This window comes from Ambystoma mexicanum, chromosome 1p (assembly GCF_040938575.1).
Source record: "Ambystoma mexicanum isolate Mex_15411 chromosome 1p, UKY_AmexF1_1, whole genome shotgun sequence".
Classification (NCBI taxonomy): Eukaryota; Metazoa; Chordata; class Amphibia; order Caudata; family Ambystomatidae; genus Ambystoma; species Ambystoma mexicanum.
The window spans coordinates 1,311,885,749-1,311,912,189 of record NC_090921.1 but is presented as its reverse complement, the minus strand read 5'-3'; the positions used below and the strand labels follow the sequence as shown (position 1 = coordinate 1,311,912,189).

At 48.7% G+C, this 26,441-nt stretch overlaps 1 protein-coding gene across 1 annotated transcript in view; it reads right to left on the bottom strand.

Annotated features, from left to right (window-relative positions):
* Positions 1-26,038, bottom strand: part of SLC17A7 (solute carrier family 17 member 7) — a 422,432-nt gene extending 396,394 nt beyond the window's left edge. Inside the window, exon 1 of the mRNA XM_069606405.1 lies at positions 25,454-26,038. Within this exon, the coding sequence (XP_069462506.1) occupies positions 25,454-25,515 (62 nt within the window). The 5' untranslated portion in view covers positions 25,516-26,038. The remainder of the gene's footprint in view (positions 1-25,453) is intronic.
* Positions 26,039-26,441: the final 403 nt, after the last annotated feature.

Sequence of the window (26,441 nt, the reverse complement as noted above, 5' to 3'; positions counted from 1 at the left end):
AACCTTAATTTAATCGAGCCTCCATTTTAGGTCAAAGCCACCATTTTAGTTATTCGTGCAAAGTCACCCCGTGGCCTAAAATGGCTGACCTGTGTTCTCTTGTTCTTACTTAACCTCTTCAACCTCTGTACGCGAGTTAATGTCCAACCTGCCTGCAGGCTACATGTTAGGGTCATGAAGACCTTGGCCCTCATTACGACCCAGGCGCTAATGGTTTAACGGCACCGTGAAAGGCGGCGGCGCCGCCGTTAAACCATTAGCGCCTGATTACAAGGTCCCTTTGCGGGACCAGCCATTCAAGTGGGTGCCGCAAAGGGACCTTGGCGATAATTATGGCAACCGCTATTAGCGGTGCCGTAATTATCGCATCCCCATTCCCATTATGCCCTATGGGGCAAAATGGGAATGGGGAAGGGCAAATGGTGAATGGGGAATTACCGCCCCCGCCAACCTTGTGATGGGGGCGGTAATTCCGCCATCCACCATGGCGGAGACCGGCATGGACCATGGTGCTAATAGCACCATGGTCCAACGCCAGGGTCGTAATGAGGGCCCTTGTCCTTTGTTGACCTCGGGATCAGGGGATTACTTGAATTGGCGATGTAAACCTACAAGTATATAAGAACAATAATGCTATCTAAACATGACATGCGAAACATCTGTTTGACCTGCATTGAAACAAATGTGTAAGGACTGTAAAGTTAAACCCAGAGAATAATAGTGCTTGTTAGTAAAATGTATTACGAAGTAAACCGCAGGCACGAGATATGTAAATTAGGAATGAACCTGGCATGACCCTAGCCCAGTACATGATTAACTTGTAGGAGGCTGGACATCGTTATGAAGAAAACTGTATAAATATGCTGATGTCCAGCTAGCAATTCCTGTTCACTGCTCACATTGAACCTTCTGGTGGTCTCTGTGAAGTACTGACGGCCAAATAGCTATTTGTGTACTTTGTTTTGTAAACTGCTCAGTATTGCAATAAAGATTCTGGGAATCTTTACAAGCCTGTGTTGGTGTATTTCTCTTTGCATGGTGTAAAAGCCTTAATATTGTATTTTCTGATTCCACAATGGGAGTAAGGTAAATTTATAAAAATGGTATCTCCTCCCAGGAATGGCGTGCCGATACATGATTAGTATTTTCCGACTCACCATAAGATATAGAACTCAAATATATATATGTGCCCACAATTATCTGAAAAATTAGGGTAGCTGCCATGTTGTTAGATTTTAGGACAATGAAAAACTTAAACCCACTTGCCATTTTGGGATGATGAATCTTTCTCCTCCCTCAGCCTCCATCATTCACTCCCCCCAACTCCTTGTCCTATTAGCAGGCATTGGGTGTATTGGGGGGCAGGGAGAGAGCTGGCCAATCCTTAGCATGGGAATTTTGATAATAATGGTGTGTCACCACCCCTATAAGAGATCATTTTTCAATCTGAGAGGGACCTGCTTGCTCATCGTTCTTTGACTTTTCGACTCTTGGGACGTTTCTTTGGACTTATGATTTTTCCCTTGACATTCCCACTCTATTGCTGGAGGTAGTCTGATTCTGGACTCTTGCAAAGAACTAGCAGAGAGACAGACAGAACCATCAAGGCCTTAAACATTGCAGGGGAGAAAGAGACTGGGAAATCTAGAAGCAAGCTAGGCCTGCAATTTGAGTAGCCAGAGAAAGTCTGGGTGCTGAGGACTGCCCTTGACCAGAGCCTTTAACCAGATCTGTGCTGTCCTCAGAAGAGCCCTGCTATTTCCCTGGATGACCCATAACCAAGGCCTCCCATGTAAGTAGATTAATTCAAATGCCAACAAAAGTGTGGGGGGAATCTGCCAGTCTTAATCTCCATCTCGCATAGCAGGTGGGGGGTGGAACTGGTGAGACCCATGTGATATTTCATTAAATCCAACTCATATTAATTCCACTATGGAAAATCACCCTATCAATTTAAATTGAATTGTGTTAGGAACTACCTGCCTTAATCATTTCCATTAAATTGGGGTAAACTGTGTAGATCCTTAGCGCATTGAATTGAAGTTAAATCAGTTCCCATATAGAAAATCACGGGATGAGTGTTGTTACAGTTCAAAATGTTCATGTCCAGTATGTTAGAGCCGATATACAAAATAAAGTATTTGAGTGACTCTACCTTTTTGAAACCCCTGTCTTCTGCACAGAAGGGAGGTGCCCATAATCCCAAAATATGTAACACTAAAACCCTGCCATTCAAGTGAAAGGAAAAGTGTGAAAAACGAGATTTTTCATTTATTTACTTGCATCCCAAAATTATTTTCCCAAGGCCCTGCATTTCATGCAAATAAAAAGGCCGAAACAATTTTCCCATTGAGTTCCTTTTCTGACTTTGCCTTTCATTTAAAAAAACCCAAACGATTTTTTTTCATTGTGTCTATTTGTCAAACCCTGCCTTTTAATAAAAAGCCAAAACGATGTTGCTACTGTATTCCCACTCCTGTACCTTGCCTTAAAATTAAGGGGTCATGTATAACTGATGCCTGGAGGTGGGGGTTGCTGGGAGATAAGAGCTTGTGATAACCCAAGCAATCACTGGGGGCTGTTAAAATTTCTTAATTGTTAATGTGCAAGACATCCTCTGTGTGTGTTTGATGTACAGTCTCTACATTTTACACGTGTGTTGTAGTATCTGTAAGCTCATTAGAAATACAAGTCAGTCACTTGGTGCAAGTAATTTGAAATTGTGACATTGTCTAGTGCCGTCGAGTTCGTGGTTGATGTTTTGGTTGCTATTCTTCTTTGTCAAAACTTAAATAAATATATATTCTTACTATACACCAGCCTGGTTCCTAGCTCATTGCTGGTACAGAGCATATTTGCTGGGGTGGTGCGAAATAGGATGGAGGCCTCACTGAAGTTGAATTTGCATAATCACATTGGGTGCGCGCCACCTTGCTTAGGGGTGTAAGAAACTCCCTGAGTTGAGAGTGATGGCTTAATAAGTAGTGACAGTGTTGACACCCTCGGCCAGGACAATGGGGAGAGATACAGGGACCTCGCCAATGGCACCAAAAGGCACTGTTAAAAAGGGTTGGGAAGTGAGAAGGAGCAACAGCTCTTCCACTTCACCACTGGAACCCTGCTGAACGCCGAGTGGATCTCCGGGACCCTTTCTGCTGCCTGACCTGCTGCCATCATGGGGAGGACCTCTGCCACACCCAGATACAAGTTTTTTGACCTGCCGCCCATTGGCCGTTCGACCGGTGCAAGGAGCACTGCTTGGAAAGCACCCTCCTTCACGGGTCGAGGGACTCTGGCGGGCCGTGGGTTTATGCATGTGGACATGCTTTAGGTTTGTTTCAGTCCCTGGCCACGGGGCTCGTTGGACGCCATTGAGCAGGTAAGGAGGTGGTAATTGCAGGGTGGGCTCTCTCGGTGGCTGGCGTAGGCCTGCTGTGTCAGATGGGTGGGGGGATGGTACGGTTGGTCTTGTGGGGTCGGTGGGTGCATCTGGCTCGTGGCTCGCAGGCAGACAAGGAGGAGGGCAGAGGTTGGGACCGTGACCAGGGGGCGGATCAGAGAGCAATATAGCTGGTAGAGGTCTGATAGAGGAATTGTTTAGTAGGGAGAGTGAGATAAATGGGCCGCCCGGGTGAAATATTTATATTAAAAAAGGGTACCGGTAGAAAGGGGAGCACCGGCGCAGGAGAGAGTGAAGAAAAGTAGGGCCGCACGGGGAATAAATTACTGGTAGCGGCTGTATCAGATGTGCTTACAAAGAGCAAGTGAAAAAGACACCCATCTAACGAAGCAAGGTTTGGGGGTTGTGTTGCCAAAGTTAGGAATGAGCACATTTAGGTGCCTCACAAGGGAAAGGGGCATGAAGCGAGAGTAAAAGAGTAAAAGACAGTATTGAAAAAAGTGCGCGCATAACAAGACACCACCAAGGGGTTACAAAAAAGGATCATAAAGGTGCGGGTTACACAGGGAGTATAAACCCAAGGGCTGCATTGGAGACGCTAGGCGAAAAGGGATAGAATGGACCTGATGAAAGTGTCAGCACTTTATGTCTTGTTGCAAGAGAAGGGGATTGACTCAGTATTGACACAATTGGGTGGGGGAGTGGCGGCAGATGCGGTATGATATAATATGGCATTTATAACGTGCCTGTACACAAATGTTTCTAGGTGGTGACAAGACAAGGAGGGGGAAACATAGGGAGGACAAAACAACGATCCTAATAGGCCCTATGTCATTCAGATTGTGCAAGTGCAGGGAAGTGGAAAGGGAGAAGTGCTGAGGGGCTCGGGGGTGGAAGGAGAAGTGCAGGTAACTCAAAAGTGCAGCCAGCGTGTGGCTCAGTGCAGGTAGCTCAAGAAGTGCAGCCAACAGGTGGCTCATAAGTCCAGAGAGAAGGGACTGTAGGGTTGCAGATACAGACCACAAGTGCAAGGGGAGCCGGGAGGCAGTGCGAAGTGGGCCCAAGTTCAGAGGGTAGCCAGGTGACCAATGCGGTAGGACAACTAAACAGGGCAGAGGAAGTGGAAAGGGGTGAAAGTAGACCCAGAAGGAAGAACATGGCCCCAAAGGCTGCATTTCCACCAGCAAAAAAGAGAAAGACAGCAAAGGCAACCAGGGGAGAGGAAGGGGTTACTTCAACAGTGCAACCATCAGCAGGGATGGAGAGTGCCTCCACAAGGGGGTGAACTGACACAAGGTCCCCCACAGGGGACGCCACAGCAGCAGGAGACAGCAGTAGGGGGGCAGCTGGGCCATTGTAGCAACCAATCACCCAGCAAGGTGGGGAGAAGGGGGCACAAGGAATGGCAGGAGAGGTCCACAGGGGGTGGGAACTGCAACTGCCGGCACAGCCAGGATGCAGACGCTGGCACAGCCCACAGTAGTCTGGGCCCACACCAGCAACAAGCAGCACTTACCGGTTTCCGAGCAGAGTAATGCAGAGGAGGGGGCACTGGCAGACTTGGACACATTGGGCATGCTCCAGCACACAAGTCAAGGAGAGATTGAAGGGAACATGGATTGGCAGAGGGGGCAGGGCCCATGGGGGCAGGGGACAGTGGAGCCTCGGTGGGACAATGGGTTATGGGGCCGGGGAGTGTTAGTCTAGGAAGAGAGCAATGGGGGGTGCACAGGCAGGGCATGCCCACTCCGGCACCACCAGGCTCAGGACTAGGCAGTGGAACGGGGGCAATGTGTACATACATGTATAAAATGGGGGGCAGTGCAGGGCATGGGGCACTGGCAGGCATCTCAGGTCAGGCAGGCATGCTATGGGCAGCAGGTATTGCAGCAACAGGCACATCCGGGGGAGATGTGAGGGCACCAGCGGCCCCCATCAACAACCCTTCAAGTATGCTCACATGGCACATACCACTAGAATGAAAAGTTTGGAAGGTTACATTTGGGGACTTATTTTCACTACTGAGTTATAATTTATCGGAGCAGGTAAGGGAGGCAAAAGAAGACAGTAAGGACAAAAAAGTGCAGGTTGAGAGATCTATTGTGAATTGCACAACAGGGTTCGCGATATTTGCAGCAGTAATGGTGGAGAAGTATCCAGAGTTGCACCAAAAGTTATTTTCATACCTGGATCAAACATATTGACTATGTATCGGGAATGCATATTTGGCGCTTAGCTGAACTATGACGAAAGATTCAGGTCCTCCAAGGCAGGATCTCCTCAGCTGGATTGGAGGACTATAGTCATGGATTTATGGGCCAGTTGCACCATGGTCACACAACAAGGAGGGAGGTCCCTGGGGGCCTGGCAACAAGGGGCATGGGCAACACAAGGGGTGGGGGATAGAAAAGGGACATGTTGGGCATTCAATATTAAGACATGCACAAGGACAGTATGCAAGTTTAAGTATGCATGCTCAGGTTGCGGGTTGCCATGCTACCCACAACAGAGATGGAAGAGGAGACCAAAGGACACGGGGTACAAGAAAAGCAAGTAAGGAACAAGAGCACAGGATCCCATTGCCCACACCAATCAGGATAGAAATACTCTGGTTGTGGGTTAACAGCTACCCTAGAGAGACAGAGGCAGAGTTACTGGTGGAAGGTTTCTCAGAGGGATTTCGCATTCCGGTAAAAGGGCTGGTACCGCCAGAGGTACCAAAAAACCAATCATCAGTGATGGGTAATAATGGGGTGTTGATGGAAAGAACTGCCAAAGAAAAGATATTGGGGAGGACAGGGGGGCCTTTTGCACACCCAGTGTTCACACTATTTGTTTGCTCCCCAGTAAGTATATTGCCCAAAAAAGAAGGACAACTCAGGATGATTCACAATTTTTGATTCCCAAGTGAGGGCTCAGTGAATGATGCCATTAACAAAGAGATCTGCTCAGTAAAGTACGCATCCTTCGATGATGCTCTGAGGCAATTTAGGGAGCTGGGAAAAGGGGATTTACTAGCCAAAGCAGATATTGAGTCAGCATTTAGGCTACTGCCGGTACACCAGGCGGACTACCGACTGCTGGGTTTTCAGGCAAGGGGTGGGTTTAATTCGACAAATGCCTGCCAATGGGGTGCTCTGTTTCTTGCAGCTACTTTGAGGCATTTCACTCATTCTTGGAATGGGTCACGAGGAAGGAACTAAAGGGTGCAAAAATAGTACACTACCTGGACGACTTCCTGTTCTTGGGCTCGCCACGATCAGACCAGTGCGTGGCCACACTAGGGGCGTTTCAAAAAATAACAAAAGTACTGGGGGTGCCACTGGTGCCGGAGAAGACTGAGGGTCCTGTGCCAGTTATCACATTTTTAGATATCGAAATTGATTCTGGGCAGATGCCGCCTCCCGAGGGAAAAGGTGGCAGGATTCCGGGAATCAGTATACATATGCCTACAGGCCAGGAAAGTAACTTTGGCGCAACTGCAGCGCCTATTAGGTCAACTCAACTTCACGCTAAGAATGATCCCGATGGGACGTCCATTTTACACGCCATAGCAGGGGCAATGTCCAGGCTCACTAAAAAACACCACGCCACAAGGTTGTCGGTTTCCAAAAACAGGGATCTCAGGGTGTGGGACAATTTTCTGAGGGATTTCAATGGGCTGCAGGTATGGCCAAAGGCAGCACTGCCTAACAAGGAGATCGGGGTCTATTGACATGCCGCAGGAAGTGTGGGGTTTGGGGCCATTTGGGGAAACAAGTAGTGTGGGGGGAAATGGCCAGAGGAATAATACAACTGGGGTCTGACCAGAAACATCACATTTCTGGAGTTATTTCCTATCGTGGTGGCACTGACAATTTGGGGGGGAAGGCAAGCAGTGAAAACATGTGATTTTTTGTTCATACAGCGTGTCGGTGGTTATGGCAATTAACAACCAGAGGGTGACATGCCGCATCGTACTCAGGCTCCTCAAACATATTGTGTTGCTTTGCTTAAAAAAAGGTGGTGCATTTTGAGTCAAGGCATGAGTCGGGGTTTCTCAATAATGCTGACGATGCATTATCTCATTTTAAGATGCAGGAATTTTGCAGATGGCTGCCACAGGCAGAGGAGGTGATGATGCCATTCCCAACACACTCTGGAGTTTTGGTGCCCCGACCTAGCACCTCTGATTGCCGGTTCACTGAGGGAAAAAAACTATGAGAAAGCAAGTCAGGAGTATTGGGAATTCTGTGAGGACGGAAAAAGGGCGGGGCGAGGTATTTCACAGGGACTCATTGATTGCCTTCCCCTGGCACTTATATACCATGGGAGCGTTTGCAGGGACAGCAAGGGGGAAAATGGCGGCTATCAGGTTCATGGCCGGGTTACGCAGGATGGTGAGTCCCACCTGCCACTTTGTACTAAAAAGGGCTCTGAAAGGATGGGGGAGAATGGGGGTCAGACAAGCGGAGCCGCAGCGGCAATTAGACCCACAAAAATTGGAAGAAATGGAGCTAGCACTAAAGGGAATATGTAGGGATGGTTAGAGGAGCACACTTTTTAGGGCTGTGATCGTACCGGCCTTCTTTGGAGCGTTCAGGCTAGGGGATATGGTGGGAACGTCTAAGACGGACAAGGCAGGGGGGGGCTAGCCATCTCAGACATTCACTTCAGGAGGCCCCTCGGGGTGCAGGTGTATGTGAAAAAATATAAGCCGAATCAGGAGAGGATGGGGCATTAGTGGACTTGGTGGGAAACGGAGGAGGGGTACATTTATTGGAACAGGGAACAGACTTGCTTTTTGAAAACCTTTTGACTCTGATACGCACAACCCGAGCAGGGGGGCGTACCCCTGACCGGTCGAAGGTCCTGTCACTGATGGGGGTGGACGATGTGGTCAGTGATTTGCCCCTGCCAGGGGGTGGGGGCTGCGGCCGGTTAGGTGCAGTGATGAGGGCACGGACTGCCTCTCACTGGAATGGCTTCGGGCCAGCAGGAGGGTCCAAAGGGAGGGTGGACAGAGAAAGTGGGCGTGGGGCTAGGAGGCGAAAGGTACCTGACAAGAGAAGGGTGCCTCCTGGGATCAACTCCCAGCATAGGGAATGGCAAGGAGGCCCATGACAGCATAGGGGGGACCTCACAGCTGTACAATGCAATAGAGTCTGGAGTTGGCGCTTCCACCAGGACTGCCTGTCACAAGGAGAACCCACTGTAGATATAGGTGTGTGGAGATGATTTTTGAAATGTACCTGTTATGATTATACAGTTGGTATTCTTATGGTTGCGTTTATATATTGATGTGTTGATTGTGCTTAGTAATGTTAAAAGAATTAAACGTAGCCTGATACTTCCAAAAAATTGAGTCTGTTTGATTTTCCCAGTACGATGGGCACTACCTCCCTGCTGAAATCACCAACCTGACTCTAGTAAAGAATTGGTGGCTCCGCTTAAAAAGCTGAAATCCAGGTTCTCCTCGTGAGCCCTGCCTCCTGAGAATCTTGGAAGCTTGCAAAACTCAAGAACCCTCTGCTTATCGTGAAAGCAACTCCCACAATGGGCACGGTAGCAGCTTCTATGAAAAGAGGAGTTATTCATCCCCTTTTACAAAAATACTACATTTGATCCTACATTGCCTAGCAACTCTAGACTAATCGCTCTACTCACAGCATCAGCAGAGCTATTGGAGTCTCTGGCAGCAGTTCAGTTTTGGGATTTTATTGAATATTCTGAGGCTTTTCGTCCTCTCCACCCCCGAGGGGGGAATGAATCTCTTCTGGTGGCATCTTGGCATGCCATCCACCTGATTCTTGATGGAGGAGGTGCCTTACGCTTGATGATGTTGGATCTCTTGGTGGCCTTCTGCACCATAGACCCTCGCCTCCAGATGATTCGGCCGGATGAGCGTGGAATACCACAGAGTGTATCCTTTATGACAGACAGCTCTCAAGTTGTTGCGCTGCGGAGGGGGCAGAGCCCATCAAGAAGTCACACACACACCAGCCCCTGAGTCCCCTAAGCACCCAGAGCCCACCGATGAGTGCCGGTTGGACCACTTCTCCAGCTAACCCTAAACACTGGGGCCACACCTAGAGGTAAACATCAATCCAACCAGTCCCTTTTGGGCACCCCCAACTACCAGTCGGGGGAATTCCTCCCAATCCATGCCATGCTGTCAAACAACAACAATCCTTGCAAGAAAAGCCTTGTGTCGCACTCGGACAGGTGTACACCATCACGGTGTAGCATGTATTGTCCCTTCAACAGGCTGTGGGCCACCACCAGAAGTACCCATGGCAGGATGTCAACTGGGCCACTTCATTGTTCAACTTGTAGGCGGAAATGTTCAGTGGACCCACACACATTTGCCCCATACCTTCCTCGGGGTGATGAGGGACCATGTGATGATTGCCCAGGGACAAAACTTGCCGACCCATTAGCAAAGCCAACCCACCCCCTGCAATGTGAAGGATAACCAGGTCCAGGTGCGCCAAATGTTGCTCGCCCCTCTCATCAACCATTGCCCCCCTTGGCTGATGCCACCGCAGAACACTGATACCAATCCACAAAACGGAAATGCCCTGACTGAAGCAGACCTTTCCAAAGCCCTGCTCCTGCACGAGCGGAAGGTCCTCTTGAGGAAGGAATGGCCAACAATCGCAACTACTTGATGCACCACCATGCTCTGCATGATGCCAGGGCTTGCCGCCATGCTCCATATGCTCTTTTAGCAAAGTCCCACCCTGCGATCTTTGGCATGGCACAAGGCTCATGGCTGCCCCCAACGCTCTTCAATGTTTCTGGAGAACCTTCGGCCTCCTCGCTTCATTTGGATTCTCTCTTTTGACCTATGCCGGTGATTCTCAGCTTCACGGTGGAGATTAGAAAGCACTCACCTCTCTCCTCAAAGCATGGGTGTCAGAAATCACTAGCGGGCCATGCGGGAACCTGCGCCGCTGGGATTCAGAGAAGATTCAAATCATTGTATTTGGAGAGTCTTCCTCTGTGCGGGACACGCCATTCTGGCCTAAACCCCAGTGCCATGTGTGTGAAATCGCGGACTCCATTGCCGTAAAGCCCCCCCAATCACTCAAGCGTCCACAGCTCGTTTCATTTCAGCTGAATCGAACTCTTGCATCAGATTGTGCCCTCATCAGCCTCGGCAATCATCTCTGCAGAACCAGCACTCATTCAATCAAGTCTGATCATGCTAATTCTGTTCATTCGGGGCTCCCAAAACATCTACTGAGGTGCCTCAGGTCAAACAGAGCTCAGCCCCTCCCAAAACATCTACTAAGGTGCCTCAGGTCACACAGAGCTCAGCCCCTCCCAAAACATCTACTAAGGGGTCTCAGGTCACACACAGCTCAGCACCTCCCAAAACATCTACTAAGGTGCCTCAGGTCACACAGAGCTCAGCCCCTCCCAAAACATCTGCTAAGGGGTCTCAGGTCACACAGAGCTCAGCACCTCCCAAAACATCTACTAAGGGGTCTCAGGTCACACAGAGCTCAGCCCCTCCCAAAACATCTACTAAGGGGTCTCAGGTCACACAGAGTCCAGCATCTCCCAAAACATCTACTAAGGTGCCTCAGGTCACACAGAGCTCAGCCCCTCCCAAAACATCTACTAAGGGGTCTCAGGTCACACAGAGCTCAGCACCTCCCAAAACATCTACTAAGGTGTCTCAGGTCACACAGAGCTCAGCCCCTCCCAAAACATCTGCTAAGGGGTCTCAGGTCACACAGAGCTCAGCACCTCCCAAAACATCTACTAAGGTGTCTCAGGTCACACAGAGCTCAGCCCCTCCCAAAACATCTACTAAGGGGTCTCAGGTCACACAGAGCTCAGCCCCTCCCAAAACATCTACTAAGGGGTCTCAGGTCACACAGAGCCCAGCATCTCCCAAAACATCTACTAAGGTGCCTCAGGTCACACAGAGCTCAGCCCCTCCCAAAACATCTACTAAGGGGTCTCAGGTCACACAGAGCTCAGCACCTCCCAAAACATCTACTAAGGTGTCTCAGGTCACACAGAGCTCAGCCCCTCCCAAAACATCTACTAAGGGGTCTCAGGTCACACAGAGCTCAGCCCCTCCCAAAACATCTACTAAGGGGTCTCAGGTCACACAGAGCCCAGCATCTCCCAAAACATCTACTAAGGTGCCTCAGGTCACACAGAGCTCAGCCCCTCCCAAAACATCTACTAAGGGGTCTCAGGTCACACAGAGCTCAGCATCTCCCAAAACATCTACTAAGGTGCCTCAGGTCACACAGAGCTCAGCCCCTCCCAAAACATCTACTAAGGGGTCTCATGTCACACAGAGCTCAGCACCTCCCAAAACATCTACTAAGGTGCCTCAGGTCACACAGAGCTCAGCACCTCGCCTTAATTGCAATCCACGTCATGCAACCCATCTCTCTCCTTTTTGGTCAGATTCCATTGTCTTCGCATCAAACAGTGGGTAACCGTTAACATTCTGCGTAATATGCTGAAATACCTGCCCAGCAGCAGTCCACGTTTTCTCATATAAAGATTTAGGGCCTACACCCCGAACCGCACACTATGCTCGATATCTCAGACGTGACTTGCCCCGCAAGAGTGGGCAGACTTTTTTCGCTGCACGCACCAGTGCTGTAAATACTGAGCCCTTCTCACTGAAGACACGCCCCTTAAATAATATACTTTGCCGTACATTGAAAGCCTATCTTTTGAAATTAGCCTTCCCCTTCTGAGTCTCATTTTTTGTAGATGCTATGTTTATGATTTCCTTACCTTGGCCAGAGATGGGAAATCATGTGTGGTAGCCGGGAACTCTGACAAACTAAGATGAGGCAACACCTAATCACAGGCACACCGCACAACAAGGCCTGTCACTCTATCCTTTGAGGACTATTTTGTATCACTTACAAAATGTGAATGTTTTTTGGATAAGTTTGAGGGGCAAGATGGTTCAGAAGATAGCTCCGTGTGTTAAGCACGTGTTGCAGAGATCTATGTGATTGTGCCAGGTCACAGTTCCCATTTCTGACATGGCAGTCACAGCCGTTACTCTCTCTGAGGTGGGCACACTTCAGTATAGGGATGCTGGTGATAGTAACAATGACAGTGCTACAAACAAATGTCCCTGCACCAGAAAGCACTAGCTATAAAAACGAACATAGCATCAGTATGGTGCGCCGACCCTCAAAACGAGGGTTGCAAAAAGTGACCAGCCACCCTCAAAGAAAAGCATGATATGTTAGTCAGGGAAGGTGATTGGGAAGCCAAATCCAAGGCATCAGAGCCCACATGTGGAGGCTCATATCCTGGCTTTGCCCATCGATCATCTTATCTTGCTTTCTAGTATTTACTTTATTTATTTAATTGTGTTTTTATAACGGGTTCATTACCATACCTGGGTTTGGTTTCTAAGCACGGATTTGAGATTCAAAACCTCTGTAGCTCTGCGTGCTCTTGCTTCCGAGACTAGCGCGTTGCCCCTGTGCTATCCTCAATGCTGTCTTCAAAGAAAAGCTTTACCTCCTGAAATGATGGTGGCATTGTTTATTCAATTGCCTGCTGTACTTTTCAGATGTGCCCATTTGGGTGGCAGAGGACCTAGTAAAGATAGAGGCGCCCCAACGTAAATGGCCGCTGGCAAGCTTGTTTCCAGCTCTGCTTATTTCACTCACAAAATGGTTTCTCATTTACTCAGCAATTACTTGTAAACTTCCATTTCTGATGAATACAAAACTATAACCATTCTCTCATTGCGAATGTTTCCTTGAGGCTATATTATTTTTAATGTTGTCATGTTGCTGCAGCCTTTAGTACAAGAACAGGGAAAAGGTGCGGTCGCATGCAGAGATGGAAGATTGGGCTGAAATCCCAACTTCACCACCTACCTAAAGTGTGTGATCCTAGGCAAGTGTTTTAATCCCATAATGCAAACCCTCTCAAAATGTGCAGTTGCTCAATATTTCAAGATTGCAAACCCCAAATTGTGATTTAGGCCCTGATTCATCGATTTTTTTTAGCACAGTGCAAAGTGACTTTGAACTGCTGCAAAGTGACTTTGCACTGAGCGGTGCAAAGTGTATTTTTGCAGCGCAAAGTGACTTTGCAGTGCACAAGAATTCTTGCCACTGCGCTAAATGCACCGAATGCACGGTGCAAAGAGTACTTTTGCAGTGCAAAGTCACTTTGCACCAGGCGAAAAATTCCATGAATCAGGCCCATTGTTTCATAAATAATATCCACCAGTAATATATTGCACACCACACAACCGTTTGTTCCTTGTTTCCGGTTATAGTACCCGACTGGAAATCCATGGCCCTCTTCTAAATGACGTGTGCACTGTCCTGGTGACTGCTAATCCGTGCCCTGCATGTTATGGGATGTGCACTGTCCTCGTTGCCCACACTCTGTCTCCGGTGCCCGTGCACGAGCGCGCGCATGCTCTGTGAGGCAGCTGATCTGAGTTCTACCTCTATTCTGGACTAGGTCCACCTTGTTCCTACGGCTACTCAGCTGCGCCTGCATCTCGGCTACTGCAGCCCATATAGCTCACGTCTGGCTGCGATTGGTTAAAATGTGCCAGTGCGGTGACATTTGCATCCGTACCTGTGCATTTCTATTGGCTTTGCTCATTGAGCCGGGTAAAGGGGTGTAGATCAGTAAAGATGGCAGCGCTGTACCCACTTCTGAAGACCAAGTCCATGTCCCTCCGGACAAAGATCAACGGCTACAAGGTGACGTATGACTCACCAGAATGGATGACCTGCCAGGAGCGAGAAACCGGAAGAGTAGTCAGATAGTCCAGAACAAGACCATGCGGCAGAAGCATAGACAGGGCAGGACCTGAGCGGGCAAGGCCCACCCAAAATATGTAAATGCCCACTCAGGAGCACTGTTTAGGCATTTACAGACGTTAATGCCCGTGCAATGGGGCCAACTAGGTTAGCTTTGGGCCCCACTTGTTAGGCAATCCTGGCTACGCCTCTGCCCTGCGGATCGCGTCTGGAGCTCCACTCTTCACAAGGATAGCTGACCTTCACAGAGACCTGGACGTCGAGATGCTGGACAAACATCTAGCGAAGCTGAGCAAGAACTTCTGCCAAGGACTGGATCAGAACCCGAACCCTCTGATCAGAAGACTCACTGCCACCGCTGCAAACCCCTGCGACCACTACCCGCGGCCCATCACGGCGAAGACCCTGTGAAACCAGCCTTACTGTGTCCAGACCACACAGACCATGAAGAAACCCAACCCACGACTACATACTCAGCCCGAGAGGGTGGAGTAATGAGGCTCAAACCCCAGTATCCAATAATCACTGCTGATGGATAACATCTGTCAGCAAGAAGCAGAGAGAAGAGCGCTGTAGAAAAAATACAAAGAGAATGGGGCGCTTTCCCCATTAGAAAACCCACGATGCAGATGCACAGAGGCAAAGACATGGAAACGTCCTGTACATGGGTGCACGTGTGCTAGGGCGCCATTAGCCCCTTTACAGGCTGCCGGTGTTGCCCTTGAAATGACTCCTCTTTCTTATTCTGATTTCAGTAAAGGGGAAGGGGCGCTAAGGGAGCACAAGGGAGACGCCATGATCATTGGAATCCCTACCAGGGCAACATACCAAGCGCGAGCACACTTTCAGGGGTGCCATCAGTTTTGCTGGTTTGTGACGGATGGTGGGAGGTCCCTGTATTCTGCCCCTTTCCCCCAAATTCCTTCAAAGGTACCTGGAGACACCCTCTTCATGGTACAACAAGGCGCGAGGCACGGACGACTCCTCGCGTCAGTCCTGGCACCGAGCAAAGAGCGGACACATCCGCCTTTACACACGTCAACACACAAAGCACACACCAGCAATTCAGCCCGAGCAGCAGACGCCAAATTAAGAGCAGGCACGCGTCACTGGCGCAAATTAGGGAACGGCGCAGCTGTGGCGTGACAATGTATATGAGGCAGCACCTCATGCCGCCACACACAAAACACGAACATACGACGCGCACAAAGAAAGGCAAACATTTCAGGGGTCCGGCGTCCCTTTATATTTAAAGTGCCTTAAAAGCTGCCCCCAGGGGAATGACATAAACAGAATTAATCCAATATATTATACATAATACTAATGTGCAAGGCAAATACATATTACACTTCCAGCCGTGAAAAAGAGCGGGTTCTTTTTCGACGCAACTATATAAAAAAAGGGGGGGGGGGCGTGGAGACAAAAGTGACACGTTGCAACACCTTTTAGGGCACAACGACTTTCAAAAATGCGGATGAACGGATATGCCTATATTACCACGAGAGCTTCCTCCTGTGCTGGATGTGTGTGTGTGTGTGTGCGTGGGGGTGGGGGGTGGAGTTGTCATGTAATCTTAAATGGGGCTCGCGTGCGCTCATGTTCGCGAGAGACACCGGTGCTTTTTTCCCCGTTTTCTACAATTCACTCGATCGAAATTAAATCTTTGCCTAGGCCTGCTAACACACCACACACGCACAAACACTTTATCTAACAGAACACACACAATAGACGAATGAAAAAAACCTGCCGCGAGTTCTTTTCTGATGTTGCATGCGTGCACATGTGTATGCGGGCCTGCCTGCGCGTGGTTCTGTGGTTGCACCCGGTGCTGCTTCGTGCCTGGAATTCTCTGTTCACTTTGTACTTGTGTGGTTTGGGGAAAAGATGAGGGATGAAAGGTGAGCGCGCCTAATGAGCTGAGTTCCGCTCAGCGTAGCTCTTAGAAGCCTGACTTCCAGCAGCTACGGCGCGGTGAGGAGGAGGCCGGGCTGGCGTCCTCTCTGCCTCCGGTCGCCGCGCCGCAAATGCGTTTGCCGTTCGGGTTAACGAGCAGGGGAGATGTGCAGGTATCTAGTCCCCGTCTCAGCAGAGGAAGCCGAGCGGAGTGGCCGGGACCGGCTGCAGGGGGCCTTATATGAACCGGCGCTTTAAATAATAGATAGATAGATAGATAGATAGATAGATAGATAGATAGATAGATAGATAGATAGATAGATAGATAGATAGATAGATAGATAGGTAGGTAGGTAGATAGATAGATAGATAGATAGATAGATAGATAGATAGATAGATAGATAGATAGATAGATAGATACATAGATAGGTAGACGGGCAGGTGGATTAATGGATTAACAAACTGATAGGCAGTGGTGGGTGTATAACGATAATGATGATAATGATGTGTTATTTATATAGCGCCTTAATCCAAAGCGCTTTACAGAGCACATATTTACATACAATATCACCCAACCGAAATTGGTATAGAAAGAGGGATAGAGAGGCGACTAATGGGCAGATATATAGCTAGACACATTGACTGGAGAGTGATATATAGGACTGCATGTGCGTGTGTGCAGTGCGTGTAGTATTTTTGTGTCTGTTATACACACACACCTATATATGCACTATCGCCCTCAGTACCGGAAAGTTGGCGGCACTTCTAAAGTTTTTTTATATATATATATATATATACACACACACATACACACATTCACGCGTATAAATACTTGTTTTTTTTTCTCGATTTAATGGTGGACGACTAAAGACTGGAGCTGTGCGGCCGGACTCCAAAAATCAGCCAAGCTTGACGACAAAAATCTGAACCCCACAAAAAAAGGTCCTTAATAACGCCTAGTGCGATGTACTATACACAAGTGTTCGCGTGCGTGGCGTATGTGTGCGCGGGCGCGCGCCGCCAGCCCGTGACGCGCGCGCCGCGGGCCACTCCGCTATATGCGGCCCTGCATTATTAATGAGGTTATATTTATTGCAGGCCCGCGCTAAAGAGGGCGATATTAAGAAAAGCCGTGCGCCAACTCGCCAACGCTATGAATAATTTAAGTGTAACGGGGGAGGGTCGAATACCGGCGCCTGTTACCCCACACGTGATTTACACATTAGCGCTGTTACGCCATTGAACGGGCGCAGACAACGCCGACTTCTAGCTGCACTTTCCACACACACATAATGCATTTGGCTGTGTGTGCAATCACATGTGCATGTATACATATTAAGTAGCGAACGGGAGATGTGCAACTGCAAACACACAATTTACTGCAAATCCGCAGATTGGGCCTGATTCGGAGAAGCGTTTTATAATGGCGCAATCCCACAGGAAAACGCGCAGTCTATTTGTAAATGGGTGTTTTAAATGTGTACATGTTAATACCATTCTATGGTTACAAGGAAACGCTATGAAATATGTCCCGGTTCTTTATTCATTTGGTTTTCGATTTATATGTAGCTGCTGTCATGTCTTATATTTTGCGCCATGTCCCTGTGTCCGGCGTCGGCCTGCGCCGGGCGTTTGGCCGCTGCTCTAGTTCCAGTCGGTGGGGGTTCGTGTCCCCCCGAAAGGGCCGGCGAGGAGAGCGGCCTGTGCGGCCGGCAGGGTCTGTACCCCGCCCTGCCCGGGGTGCCGCCCTGGCGGGGCCCCCGACCCCGGATTGAGTCTGAGACGGGCCGGACACCCCCGAGTGTGTGGCCGCGAGCATGCGTCTCCTTGTGGCGACCCTACACCCACACCATCCCTGCATGCCGACGAACAACAAGCAGAACTGGGCACACCACGACAACACACACCGCATGCAACGCTAGCTGCGAAGCGCCCCAAACAACGCAGGAGGCGCACAAGACAACAACACAAAGGCCAAACACAACGCGTCGCAACATGGCCACCGCAGAATAACGCTACCAAGATATATATCACGGCCTGAAAAAGGTCACACACACACACACGGCATCAAATGATCCACGACACAAAAGCACAGGAGGCGCACACGACAACAACACAAAGACCAAACGCAGGAGAGCCAACACAACGCATCTCAACATGGCCACCGCAGAATAACGCTACCAAGATATCACACCCGATCTGAAAACGGTCACACACACAGCATATAATATGAAACAAACACAACATGAAAACAAAGGAGGCGCGCAAGACAGCACATAGAACTAACACAGGATAAAAAGCAGAATGTATCACAACAAAACAAGCGCACGACATCTCAACCAAGGTATCTAAAACAACTTACTTAAAACGCACAATAGTCCAAATCCTAGCTTATCAACGACGAAATAAAAAAAAATGCAACACAAAAAACTTAAAAAAACAAAGATTCACACAAATGAAACGGAAAATCTAACACAAGCAACAAGCACATAAAAATCTCTCAATAACACGGATACAAGCAAACGAACATGGCAAACACACAATACCCAACACACAATAACGCACGGGATAGCACACACGATATAACACGAAAAGCACACCATAACACACATACCACATTACACATAGCAGCCACACAGAACAAAACAGAAATAACAATACATATCCGAGGACCTCGAATTTTTGGGGACACTAAGACTACTGCGACAGGGGGAGCACTCGCCTGTTGCCCCCACCCCTCCCCCCGTCATAATATTGCAGACTTCAGCTTGATACCTTTACACATCACCCCCACCCCCGGGCTGTTAATGGCTGTTAATGACTCCCCAGCCCCAGTGGCTTGTTCCATTCCACATGACGGGGCCGCAGAGTGAAGCTATGCCCGGTGAGTGGCCACATGCAGCTGCCGGCACAGAACATTATTTCACACCTCCCCCACCCCCTTCTATATCTACGCTCCTCTTAATCTCTCCTCGTCTGAACATCGCCCTCCTCTCTCCCGTACCCCCCCCCCTCCCGCTGCTATTCTTCCCCTCTCGTCACGTGCCCGTCACTCTCCCCGGCTTTTCCCCACAGCCCCTTTCCCTCTCTGGTTTTTCCGCACTCTCTCTGCTTTCGTGCCCCCTCGCCCTCAGCAGATCCCTTAATACTCCCCAGGTCCTCTCACCCCTCCCCTCACCCTGGCCTCTTCTCTCACATCTTCTCCACCGCCCCCCATCTCCTCTTCTGCTCTGAGTCTACGCCCCCTCCTCTGAATCTTCAATGCCCCCTGTAGCTCTTGGGCACTCTCACCTCCTCGCCCCCCCCCTATCCCCAATCGGTGCTCGGCCTTCCCTTCATTTCTCGCCCCCCCTCTCCCAGCGTTCTCTCACTCCCTTCCTTCTCTTCTGCAGCGACACCCTCCTCCCGTTTAATCTCAATTTCCCCGGTGTCAGTTGCTCTCTCTCCCCTCTCATGTTTCTGTCAGTTCTCTTCACTGCCCCGCTATGTCTTCCTGCGCCACTCTTTCCCCATCCCGCAATCTGCCCCTCTCCCTCCTCCTTATCCATGTCCCTGTCTCCGTCCCCCCTGCCCCTCTCTCTTATTCCCACCTTGTGTTATCTCTGCTCCTTGCACCCTTCTCTCTCCGTTCTCCCCCCCCCATCGCTCGCCCTCCCTCTGCGTCTCTCTCGCTCTCCTGCTCCTTTCTTCTCCTGCTTTGTGTCATTCCTTTATCATTTACTCCACTCCTGCAGCCTCTCTCTCGAGTTCTTTCTCTCTCTCTCTCTGACACCTCTCCTCTCTCGCGCTCTTTCTCTGTCACACGCTTTCTTTCTCTCTCGCCCCCCATGTTGTCCCTCCTCTCTCACCCTCTCACTACTTTCCTCTCTCCTGCTCTACATCGGCCCTAGTGCGCGTTTACTCCACTCTTTGGTTCTCCCCCACTCTGTTTCTCTCCCTCTCCGTGTTGCTCTTCGCTAGTGTTGCTGGCGCTCTCTCGTCCCTCTCTCCTGTACCCCCCCTCTATAGCTCTCTCTCTAGCTCTCCTCTTTGGGTCCCGCCTGTGTTGCCCATGCCCCCCCACTTGCTCTCTCTTCCCCCACTCTGTTCCACTCTTTCGTTGTTTCCCTCTCTCGCCTCCCCCTCCTCTCAAGAATTCCTACTCCCTCTTTCCCTCTCTCTTTTCCTTGGCTCGTAGTCGTTGTATCCTCTCTTTTCTCTGACGACCTTCATGCCTTGCAGGGGTCAAGTCCTAAACATTAAAGGAGGGGGTGGGGGAGGACTCATCAACACACGCAATGGGATGTGACTTCGACAGGAATTAGCACATCAAGGGGAAATATACACATCTCATTACATTGGCTTTGCATAGCCACCCACATTGCACAGGACGAATGGCATTTGCCTTTCATAAAATCAACACACACACAGAACCGAGAGAGGATATTTTCATCTAATAGTGGTTTTGAAAACGTTAACATTTGTGCATGTTTTAAACTCCAAGAACCGATACGAATGTTTTCCCTGGGAATTGCAGTACCAAAATGAGACATTTCACCATTAGTTGTTTGTTATTTTCCATCAGGTTATAAAGTGCAGTGGTGAAGGGTCCACAGTACAAACCTGAGGATTGCGGTTCGATCCCCGAGGTCGGCTTTAATTCATAAATTCACAGAGGACATCCACTGTTTCTGTTTTAGCTGGGGGGAGGAGGGGAGAAGTGGAGTGCACCCTCTGTAAAAAGTGGGTGGACTCCGACCCCCCCTCCCTCCCCCACCCCTTTGCTCGACTTGAGCTCTGATGCCTTCTTTGTGTGAAACTTCCTTTAATAGTTTATAGTTTCTCGCCTCTGGGTTTTCGTTCTAGGGTTATTCTCTCTCTCTCTTTCTCTGTGGCTATCATTTTTCCCCTCAAGATATCTCGCCTCCCTCTGTCTGTTTCCAGATCTTTCCCGTGTACCCCGCTCTCTATCTTCCTGCCCCTCTCCCCATCTTCCAGTCACGCGCTTTCTTCGCACCTTCTCTCTCTCTCTCCCCATTAACACTCTCCGTTGTTACGCCCGCTCCTCACGCACAGTCTGGGGGCCGGTGGCAGCCGCCCCGCCCCCCACCCCCCAGCCCCTGCGCGGGCTTAGGGGATAACCCGCTTTGCTGCCCTGGGTGTAACCAGGCCGCCCTGTTGCTGCCTCTTAAACCCTTAAGCCCATTAGGGCCCTTCGCCGGCCGCGCGCAGAGAGTAATCAGGGGAGCCCCGGCCTGGGGCGGGCGGGAGGCGCGGGGTCCCCTGGGACCTGCGAGGGGCTCCTGTCCTCCCGGCCCAGGGCAGGGGGCGCTACCGGCAGAGGCCCCTCAGGCGCCGGGCGGACGGGGCGAGAGCCAGCCTTTAATTACATCTCGAGCGACAAAGATGGATGCGGGGCACGGATTTATGGAAAATGCCAACGCGTGCAGGCGAGGCTTGCAGTGGGGGCGGGGGCACGGTCCCCACTCCATTATTAATGGGCACACGCGAAGCCATTGTCTTATTGCAGGCATGTCAGCTATCTGTCCATCTCTGTATCTGTCCGTCTATCTATTTATCTATGCATCTATCTATCTATCTATCTATCTATCTATCTATCTATCTATCTATCTATCTATCTATCTATCTATCCATCCATCTATCTATGCATCTCTGCATCTATCTGCCCGTCTCTATCTATCTATCTATCTATCTATCTATCTATCTATCTATCTATCTGCTATCTATCTATGCATCTATCTATCTATCTATCTGCTATCTATCTATGCATCTATCTATCTATCTATCTATCTATCTATCTATCTATGCATCTATGCATCTATCTATTTGTCTATCTATGCATCTCTGCATCTATGCATCTATCTATCTATCTATCTATCTATCTATCTATCTATCTATCTATCTATCTATATATGCATCTATCTATCTATCTATCTATGCATCTCTGCATCTATCTGCCCACCAATATCTATCTATCTATCTATCTATCTATCTATCTATCTATCTATCTATCTGCTATCTATCTATGCATCTATCTATCTATCTATCTGCTATCTATCTATCTATCTATCTGCTATCTATCTATGCATCTATCTATCTATCTATCTATCTATCTATCTATCTATCTATCTATGCATCTATGCATCTATCTATTTGTCTATCTATGCATCTCTGCATCTATGCATCTATCTATCTATCTATCTATCTATCTATCTATCTATCTATCTATATATGCATCTATGCATCTATCTATCTATCTATCTATCTATGCATCTCTGCATCTATCTGCCCACCAATATCTATCTATCTATCTATCTATCTATCTATCTATCTATCTATCTATCTATCTATATGTCTGCTATCTATCTATGCATCTATCTATCTATATATGCATCTATGCATCTGTCTATCTATCTATGCATCTCTGCATCTATCTGCCCACCGATATCTATCTATCTATCTATCTATCTATCTATCTATCTATCTATCTATCTATCTATGCATCTATCTATCTATCTATCTATCTATCTATGCATCTATCTATCTATCTATCTATCTATCTATCTATCTATCTATCTGTCTGTCTGTCTGTCTGCTATCTATCTATGCATCTATCTATCTATCTATCTATCTATCTATCTATCTATCTATCTATCTATCCATCCATCTATCTATGCATCTCTGCATCTATCTGCCCGTCTCTATCTATCTATCTATCTATCTATCTATCTATCTATCTATCTATCTGCTATCTATCTATGCATCTATCTATCTATCTATCTATCTGCTATCTATCTATGCATCTATCTATCTATCTATCTATCTATCTATCTATCTATCTATGCATCTATGCATCTATCTATTTGTCTATCTATGCATCTCTGCATCTATGCATCTATCTATCTATCTATCTATCTATCTATCTATCTATCTATCTATCTATCTATATATGCATCTATGCATCTATCTATCTATCTATCTATGCATCTCTGCATCTATCTGCCCACCAATATCTATCTATCTATCTATCTATCTATCTATCTATCTATCTGCTATCTATCTATGCATCTATCTATCTATCTATCTGCTATCTATCTATCTATCTATCTATCTGCTATCTATCTATGCATCTATCTATCTATCTATCTATCTATCTATGCATCTATGCATCTATCTATTTGTCTATCTATGCATCTCTGCATCTATGCATCTATCTATCTATCTATCTATCTATCTATCTATCTATCTATCTATCTATATATGCATCTATGCATCTATCTATCTATCTATCTATGCATCTCTGCATCTATCTGCCCACCAATATCTATCTATCTATCTATCTATCTATCTATCTATCTATCTATCTATCTATCTATATGTCTGCTATCTATCTATGCATCTATCTATCTATATATGCATCTATGCATCTGTCTATCTATCTATGCATCTCTGCATCTATCTGCCCACCGATATCTATCTATCTATCTATCTATCTATCTATCTATCTATCTATCTATCTATCTATCTATCTATCTATGCATCTATCTATCTATCTATCTATGCATCTATCTATCTATCTATCTATCTATCTATCTATCTGTCTGTCTGTCTGCTATCTATCTATGCATCTATCTATCTATCTATCTATCTATCTATCTATCTATCCGTCTATGCATCTATCTATCTATCTATCTATCTATCTATCTATCTATCTATCTATCTATCCATCCATCTAGCTAGCTATTTATCTATGCATCCATCTGTCCGTCTATTTATTTATCTATGCATCTATCTATGTATGCATCTATGCATCTATCTGTCCGTCTATTTATCTATGCATATATCTATCTGTGCGTCTGTCTATCTGTCTATCTGTGCACATATCTGGCTGTCTATCTATATATCTATTTAGCCATCTGTCTATTTATCTATGCATCTATTTGTCCGTCTCTTCTATCTGTCTGTCTATGCATCCATCTGTCCGTCTGTCTTTTTCTCTATTTATCTATGCATCTTTCTATCTGTCGGTCTTTCTTTCTATCTGTCTATCCATCCATATATCTATCTGTCCTTCTACCTATCTATGTATTTATCTGTGCATCTCTCTACCTATCAGCCTATGCATCTCTCTATCTATCTACCTATCAACCTATGCATCTCTCTATCTATCTACCTATCAACCTATGCATCTCCCTATCTACCTATCAGCCTATGCATCTCTCTATCTACCTATCTGCCTATGCATCTCTCTATCTACCTATGAGCCTATGCATCTCTCTCTCTACCTATCAGCCTATGCATCTCTCTATCTACCTATGAGCCTATGCATCTCTCTATCTACCTATCTGCCTATGCATCTCTCTATCTACCTATGAGCCTATGCATCTCTCTCTCTCTACCTATGAGCCTATGCATCTCTCTATCTACCTATCAACCTATGCATCTCTCTATCTACCTATGAGCCTATGCATCTCTCTATCTACCTATCAGCCTATGCATCTCTCTCTCTACCTATGAGCCTATGCATCTCTCTATCTACCCATCAGCCTATGCATCTCTCTATCTACCTATCAGCCTATGCATCTCCTTATCTACCTATCAGCCTATGCATCTCTCTATCTACCTATCTGCCTATGCATCTCTCTATCTACCTATCAGCCTATGCATCTCTCTCTCTCTACCTATGAGCCTATGCGTCTCTCTATCTACCTATCAGCCTATGCATCTCCCTATCTACCTATCAGCCTATGCATCTCTCTATCGCTCCGTCTGTCTCTCTATCCACGCATCTATATACCGACCTATCTCTCTAGCCATGCGTGTGTTGATCTCTCAGCCTACCCACCCCTCTGTGTGTCCATCTCTCCAGCACTGTCTGGCTCCCATCTGCATCTATGCAGCCTCCTGCCTGCCTATCTATTATCGATCTCTTCATCTAGCGGCAGGTCTATGCATCTCCCCTTCTCTCTCCGCACTGTCCGGCCGACCGCTCTGTCTCGCGATCGATAGTCTTGCTATCACGATAGCGCTATCTAGAGATACATCTAGCGATAGCTGCGCAGCTCGAGGGGCAGGTGGGGTGTATCCCCGTGTGCGGGTAGACGGCCAGGCACGGGCAGAGTCACGCATCGATGGGCAGATACATGGAATAAAAGCAACCACTCTGCAACCCAGAGGAGATCGATTCATCGATGATAGGCGACAGGTACAGAGAAAGAATAAAAGCAATTGGAAGGCGATTGTTAGCAGATATACAAATAGACAGTTGTATAGATAGATAGAAGGAGTCGATACACACATCTCCTCGACGCATGCACCAGGCGATGCTGACAGGCGGGCGCAGTGCACCCCCTGCCCCGCCCTGCCCCTGCCGCCCCGGAGATCCTACCTGTGCAGGTGTCCCAGGGCTCTCCCTGCCAGCTGCTTGAACCCTTCCTTCCGGAACTCCATGGCGCGCCTCTCCTGGGGTCGGTGGGGGTCGGGGAGGGGTGCAGCTGGGGCCTCTGCTGTCCGGGTGCTCAGCACAAACTTGCCCTGGCTCTCATGCCGGTACTAAGGCGGGCCGGGGAGAGCTCTCCCAGCAGGACTGGGCGGCGCGGAAAGGGGGGCAGCTATGGCACAGGGAGGAGTGGGGAGGCTGCCGGGGAGGGACCTGCCAGCAGGCGGACACATCTACCCCCGCACAGGCAGGCGCTACCACATCCGGCTCAGCGCAGGCAGGCAGGCAGGCGCGGCGCAGGCAGGCAGGCACCACAGTTAGCTCAGCTCAAGTTGCACTGGGCTGAGCCATGGTGTAAGGGGTGGGGGGGGGGCTGCAGAGAGCTCAGGCTTTGCCGTGCAGCGTGGAGCCCGCCCCGCGCCCCCCTTTGGTGCGGGGGAAGTCCATGAATGGTCCTGGAACAGGGACAGTCGCTGATGGGACGGATGTCTTTGCTGCGCCCTTATCCCCAGCCCGTCCTCAGGCTGGACGGGGCGCTGCTATTCAGGACCCGGACAGCTCCTCTGCTGTGAAGCCGCCTCCCACCTGCCCCGCCCCCGGCAACTTCAGACACACAGGGCCCCTCCCCTGGAAACTTCAAGCCTGGACATCAGTCCCATCGTCATCAAGTCCAGGGGGGCACGCGGATCACAGTCTGCCCCACCAACTTCAAGCATCAATGCCCCCCACCCCCCTGCAGCCCCAGACCCGCAGTCAGACCCCTCCCACCCTGAAATTCCAGACACAGGGAGTGGCAACTTCAAGCATCTACAACCCCTCCAGGCGCATGGAGCCACCTACCCCGGCCCTGCCCCCCCCCCACATTTAGACATCTGTGGCTGCTCCACCTGTAACCCCAAACCCACAGTCACCCCTGCCACTCCAGACACATGCAGTA